The sequence below is a fragment of the Protopterus annectens genome, chromosome 1.part2 (assembly GCF_019279795.1).
Source record: "Protopterus annectens isolate FY-2018-M chromosome 1.part2, PAN1.0, whole genome shotgun sequence".
NCBI classification, from domain to species: domain Eukaryota; kingdom Metazoa; phylum Chordata; order Ceratodontiformes; family Protopteridae; genus Protopterus; species Protopterus annectens.
In genome coordinates, this window is record NC_056727.1 from 565614854 (window position 1) to 565621600 (window position 6747).

Genomic DNA, 6747 nt, shown 5'->3' on the forward strand with positions numbered 1-6747 from the left:
TAATTGATCTGATTGTAGTGGATGTCTTTGTAAATACTTTAGTTGTTTTGTTGAATATTATAATAATACCTATTTTTAATTATTTGTATAAAATTGTTATGATATTTCTCTTATATGTTAAAACAATAAACTTGTTTTGAAAAAAAAAAAGAAAATGAAGTAATATAATTTATATATTAATTGAGTTTGTACAGGGATAATCACCTACATGGAATGGGTTATCCAATAATGTGAAAGTGCAGAAAGTCTATAAAAGAATAAGAGGTCCCAGTTTGCTAAAAGAATGCAGGTCAAGGTATGACACTGGTGGAAAATCCAATATTTGAAGGAAACAGGGAACAGTGTGAAGGTCCTTTCAAATGATTTAACAGAGGTCACCAGCCTATTATCTCTGGATGCAAGGAGGCTACTGTTGGATGCTTTAACTACAGAAGGCAGTGAAACAAAACTATGTTTGGTCACACTGGGTACATGCATTCCTACTATGCTATGTTGAATCAGAGCTGCATTACGTTTCCTACTTTTAGGAGGAGGGTGCAGCAACTAAGCTGAGCAGCATGAGGCAGCAGACATGGTGATTTATTTGTAAGTGAAGATGATGAAGGCAGACCTCCTTCAAAACTAAATAATGCAATGAATATTAGGAGTTTACAGACCATTGAAGCAAACATGGATCATATGCAGCATAGTAAGACAAAGCTGAATTAAGGGCAAGGTGATTTGAGAAATGAGAGCAAAGTAAAAATACCACTATGTAATGGAGAACTCAGAAACCGAATATCAGGAAAGGTGACCAAACCTCAAATATCACAGATGGTAGGAAGTTAGGAGACAGAGAAGGGAAACAATGTAACAAAAGCTAAACTGTGTGTATCTACAGTTAAGATGAATCTGAGGGTCACTTCTGCAAAGTTCTAAACAGAAAATATTACGGATATGTTTGCTTTTTCTGCATGGGTATTTTGATTATTTATGTTAGCTATCCAGACATTTTTACAATATACTTTCACATAAGCTTACAATCTATCTTAAGCTTCCTGAAAAAAATGCTTAAAATAGAATTCACAATGTCCTTAACTAACTTTTGTAATTTTGATTCTTCCCTCAGAAGCCAAACCAAAGAAAGGTGTAACCTACCCATCAGTGATTGAGTTTTTGCCATCAAGGACTTCGTCTGTCAGGACAGGTATGTATCTTAAGAAATTATATATGTTTGAGAGATTAATTAATATTTTATTTACTCTTAAGCAACATTTTGATGGACTAGTGCAAACCAGAGATGGGAGGTCCTTTTCACATTGCTACTGCAAAGCAGGCTTCTGAGGCCTTTGTTACAGACTGGATAACCTTGCTGGATGGTCAGCAAGGAACTGACAAGTAAAGGTTTCTGCAACAGTTCACAGCCTAGGGTTCAGACATGACTTCTGGTCTCTATTAGTATAGGTTTTCTCTGGGTACTCCAGTCTCTACACCTCTGAAAATATGCTGTTTGATTAGATAAACTGTAAATGTTGCAATATCTGGCCTTTGTGTTCTGTTTTCCGCAGAAAAGTGTCTGAGAAAGTCCAGTTTATTTTCTCATGTATCAGAAAAATTCGTAGTGAGAAGTGGCATCTTTCTCAATAAACGTGACCACATAGTGCTTCTGAACTGAATGCCTGGGTTATTCATATTTAAATTTTCTGCTGACGACATTTGTTTGGACAGAAGAATGAAAGTTTATAACAACATACTTCCACTATGGAAAAAGTGCAAATGAAAAAATGCAGAACTCAAAAAGACAAATATGGGGAGTGTGTGTGTGTGTGTGTGTGTGTGTGTGTGTGTGTGTGTGTGTGTGTGTGTGTGTGTGTGTGTGTGTGTGTGTGTGTGTGTGTGTGCGTGTGTGTGTTGTGCGTGTGCGCAAGCATGAGTGTGCTTTTGTATGTGTGTGTGTGTGTGTATGTGTATGTATATGTGTATATATATATATATATATATATATATATATAGATAGATAGATAGATATATATATATATATATATATATATATATATATACGCACACACACACACACACACACACACACACGAATAAGAATACATAATCATCTGTTTACTGCCACTTCAGTTGACCCACAAGCATCAGCATTCATGCACTCAAATGCATGCTCAGCAATCTGTAGGACGGTAATGAAAAATACAATTCATATTTATACTACCATTAAAAAAAGCAACATAAACCTACTTATACAATCCGTACTCAGAACACATTCATAATACATCAACCTGCATGCAAGTATAAACAATATGTTTACATGGCGGGTTCTGACACATAAACCTTTACTGATATATAGTCTCTCCACTGTTGAAAAATTGTATTATCTTCTGTTTAGACTCTTCCGAGATATCCTTAACTGCCACAACAGAGTAATTTCAAATCTATACTCCTAAATAATTCATTTTGTCATGTCCCCATAAATATGGATATTGTTAGACCAATTCATATGTGGGTACATAATTTACCGTTATTGCCTTTGTTTTAGCTTCATTAATTTTGTATCCCGAGAAGATTTGAAACTGTTATTTAATGTTCCACAAGACTGTAATGTCCTTTTCTGGTTTTGTCATGTATAAAATAATATCATTTGCAAAAAGAGCCAGCTTTTCCTGACTGCCATACCAATTATATCCTTGAATTTCTGAATCCCTTATTTTCTTTGCCAATGGTTCTAAATATAATACAAACAACAAGGAGGAAACTGAACAACCCTGCCTGGTTCCTCTACTCAAGCAGAAATTATCAGAGAGGACCCTACCCACCTTAATTAGCTCCTCAGATCCCTCATATATTCTTCTAAACCTTATAATTGTATCAGGGAAAGCAAATGCTTCCATTGCCCTGCTCATGAAGTCCCAGTCTATTCTGTCAAATGCTTTCACTGCATCAAGACCCACCAATAAAAGTGGTATTTTCTTACATTCTGTTTCCATCTGGATCATCAATGTTCTGTTAATACTGTCAAATGTTTGCCTCCCCCCCAGAAAAATTGTGACTACAATACAACAATAATCCTCTGTATTGCACTGTAGTCGACCCCAGTTGTATCAACAATTTCAAAAGCTGACTAACTAAAATCAGAACTGCACTTCAAGACTGATAACCATACAGTTGACAAACTGACCTGCAACTATATGCATATATTTATTTTATTTATTTATTTATTTATATTTGTTGACCGGGAGTGTCCGACTGGACGTAGGTCCATTTTCAGCGGAGGCCCGGGGAGAAAAGCTCCACAGTTAAAATAAACAGACAGTAGTTACATTGGATTACATAGAGATTAACAATTTACATAGCAATTACTTACAACATATTTACAGATGAAGAACATAGTACATCAGTAGACAACTAGAATCTTTATCTGTGAAGTACATAACAGACATTAACAAATGTTAAAATAAGAAGTTCTTGCTGTATAAGTACTAGGCGTATGAGCATCTGAGCTTGCTATAATCAAGGTAGTTAGTGGAGTGGAAAGAAAGGTAGTGGTTGGATGGGGTGGGTGATATTAGAGGGGGAGTTGCAAGGGCATAGCCAGCATGTTTTTAGGTGCGCTTTTAGTAAAGTTTTGAAGTGGGTGCATGATGGTATGGAGGTAATTGTGGGTGGGAGGGAGTTCCATAATTTGGCTATGGTGCAAGAGAATAGTGCTTCACCAGCAGAGTTATTGGCTTTAGTGATCTGCAAGTGATTTTTGTTGCTGGATCTAGTGGTCTGGTGGTGTGATAGGGTTGGAGTAGATTCTGGAGGGATGGGACATTTAGTGGATGGTTTACTAGTTTGTGGGTGAGTGAGAGTTGATACCATTGAAGGAGGTGATGGAGTTCAAGCCAGCCCAGTTCAGCAAGTGAGAGACAGTGGTGACTACGGTAGGATGCCCCTGTGGTGAATTTGGCAATTTTGTTGTAGCAGGTCTCTAGCTTGTTTAGATTGCATTGTCTTAGGTTGGTATATATTGGAGAGGCATAAAGTAGGGTGGAGATAAGGTGGGAATTTGCTATTGAAATCTTTGCTGCTTTGTTGAGAAGATGCTTATTTCTGTATAACACTCCTAGTTTTTTGTGGACTTTTTTTATGGTCATGGATATGTGAATGCCAAATTTTAGTTCATTGTCTATTTCCACTCCTAGCAATTTGGTGTGTTCAGTTGGGTATATAGTGGTGTTGTCTTTTGCTGTGATGTTAAAATGAGAGTTGTTTTGAGTATGTTTGGTGGATTGGAAGATGAGTAGTTTAGTTTTGTTTGGGTTGAGTATTAATTGGGTATCAGATAACCAAGTTTCAACAGAGGAAAAAGCTTCCTGTGTGACTTTTTGCAGTTTGGGTAGGGACTGGGATGAGCAGATGATGGTCGAGTCATGTGCGTATTGTATGAGTGTGCCATGTGTGGTGACAGAGGCTAGATTATTTGTGAAAACAGAGAAGAGTAGGGGTCCAAGGATGGATCCTTGGGGAACCCCTATGGAGACAGGTAGTTGGGGAGATATGTCATTCTGCCATACAACGGATTGTTGGCGGTCAGACAGGTAACTCTGAAACCAGTTGGTGACTGATTGTGAGAAGGATAGGTTATTGAGGACAGAGATAAGTTGTTTGTGTGGGACCATGTCAAATGCTTTAGATAGGTCTAGGAAAGTAGCAGAGGAGAGATAGCCATTGTTTTTATGCTGAAGGATAGTGTTAGTAAAGGAGAGTAAGGCAGTGGTGGTGCTATGGTTTGGTCGGAAACCATGCTGAGTATTGGAAAGGAGGTTGTTAGTAAGGAGGTAGTCTGAGACCTGAGAGTGTATGCATCTCTCTAGTGTTTTGCAGAGTGGAGGGAGAATAGCTATGGGGCGGTAATTGGTTAGTTCTGTGGAGGGTCCACCTTTGTGGAGGGGAATTATATGTGATACTTTCCACAGTGTGGGAACATAACTTTCTGACACAGATCAGTTAATCAAGATGGATACTGGGTAGGCCAGAGCATCAGCTGTGATTTGTAGGTATTCACTTGGGAGGTTGTCTGCTGCTAATTTGGTGGGTTTAAGTTTAATTGAGTTTTTTTATGTTGGAGGTAGGTACAGAAGAAAAAGAGAAGGCAGTGGGGAGATTAGTAGTTGAAGGTGTGGGTTGGAGTGGGGGGGGTTGTGTTGTTTAGCTAGTGATAGTATGGTTTGTGTGAAGTGTGTGTTGAATGAGGTAGCAATATTTTCTGAGGAGTGAGGGATGTTAGGAGGAGGGGTACTGACTTTACCTGGGTGGAGGATGAAGTTTATGGAGGACCAGAATTGTTTGGGGCTGTGTTCGGAGGAGTCTAGGGCAGACTGGTAGTATTGGAATTTGTCCTGTTTTATTAGCTTTTTGACTCTATTGCATAGTTCTAGGAATTTCTGTCTAGTTGAGGGGGTCTTGGTTTTGTGCCAGTGCTCCCAGGCTTTATCCCTGTTTTTCATTTCTGACTTAGTGGTTTTCTGTAGCCATGGGGAGGGTTGTGCTTTGATTCTGGAAAGTCTTATGGGGGCATGGTAATTAAGGATGCTCAGGAAGGTAGTATTAAAAAATGCAACTGCGTCATCAAGACTGAGGTACTTTAGAAGATGCCAGTTAAATTGTTTGAGGGATGAGATGAATGTGAGTGGGTTAAAGTTTATTTTTTTACGTATCTGACTGTAGATGACAGGTTTAGCTTGGTATAGGTATTTTTTCAGTAGGAATGTTGGGGAGTGATCACTGATAAGCAGCCTGTTATATATGACTGGGGGCTCTTACTGACTAGTATCCAATCCAGGGTAGTGTGCTTGCTGGAGTTTTTATTTATCCTGGTTGGCGACTGGACTAGTTGGGTGAAGCTATGAAGGTTTACATGATGGGTTGGATGGTTGCCAGAACAGGATTGCCAGTCTGTATTGAAATCACCTAAAATGATAGTTTCTTGGGGGAGATGGTGGGTAGACCAGCTGAGGAGGTTTTCTAGTGGAGGGATGTTTTGGCCAGGTGGGAAGTAGCATCCAATTATGTTGATGGTTTTGTTTTGGTTTATTTTGAGGTTGGTATATATTATTTCTTCATTGCCTATTTGTGGAACTGATGATTTTAAGATCTGGATGTTTAGATGCTATTTAAATATCATAGCTACACCACCTCCTTTTTTGTTTAGTTGGTCTACTCTTAGTATGCCATAACCTGTAGGGAGTATTTGCTCACTGGTAATGTGAGGTTTTAGCCAGGTTTCTGTCAGGATGACTATATCTGGGGAGTACAAGTCTATGGTGGCATGGAGTTCATGGACTTTGTTGGATATACTTCTAATATTTAGGCTTAGTAGAAGGAAGTCATTTGGCTTTCTATTGTCTGTAATATGGGAGAAGTTGTGGTTTCTAGTCTGATTATGAGGATTGGGGTTGGAGACAGTAGGGCCAGGGTTGGGATGGATATCTCCACTTAGGGCTAGTTTTGATATGCATGAGGTTATTAGTTTTCTCAGTTTTTGAATGTGTTTGTTTATAAGGGAAACTTTATGATTGTACTCTTTGGGTAATAGGTATGGTGGGAGGGTTACTATGTTAAGTTGTAGGGTTGCTTTATGTTTGAGTAATATAGTTGGTAGAATATGTGGGGGCTTCATAGGGATGGTTCTTGAGTTGGTGGGAGGGGAGCAGAGTAAGGGTGAGACATGAGTGGTGGTGTGAGTAGTACAGTGGTAGTGGTTGAGTGCGGGAATGA

General features: G+C 38.8%; 1 protein-coding gene across 3 annotated transcripts in view; it reads left to right on the top strand.

Moving 5' to 3' along the window:
- VIT (vitrin) overlaps positions 1-6747 on the top strand; it is a 1072224-nt gene that overhangs the window by 506584 nt on the left and 558893 nt on the right. For all 3 annotated transcript variants that reach the window (XM_044057778.1, XM_044057780.1, XM_044057779.1), the window contains one exon: positions 1109-1186. In XM_044057778.1, the coding sequence (XP_043913713.1) occupies positions 1109-1186 (78 nt within the window). The remainder of the gene's footprint in view (positions 1-1108; positions 1187-6747) is intronic.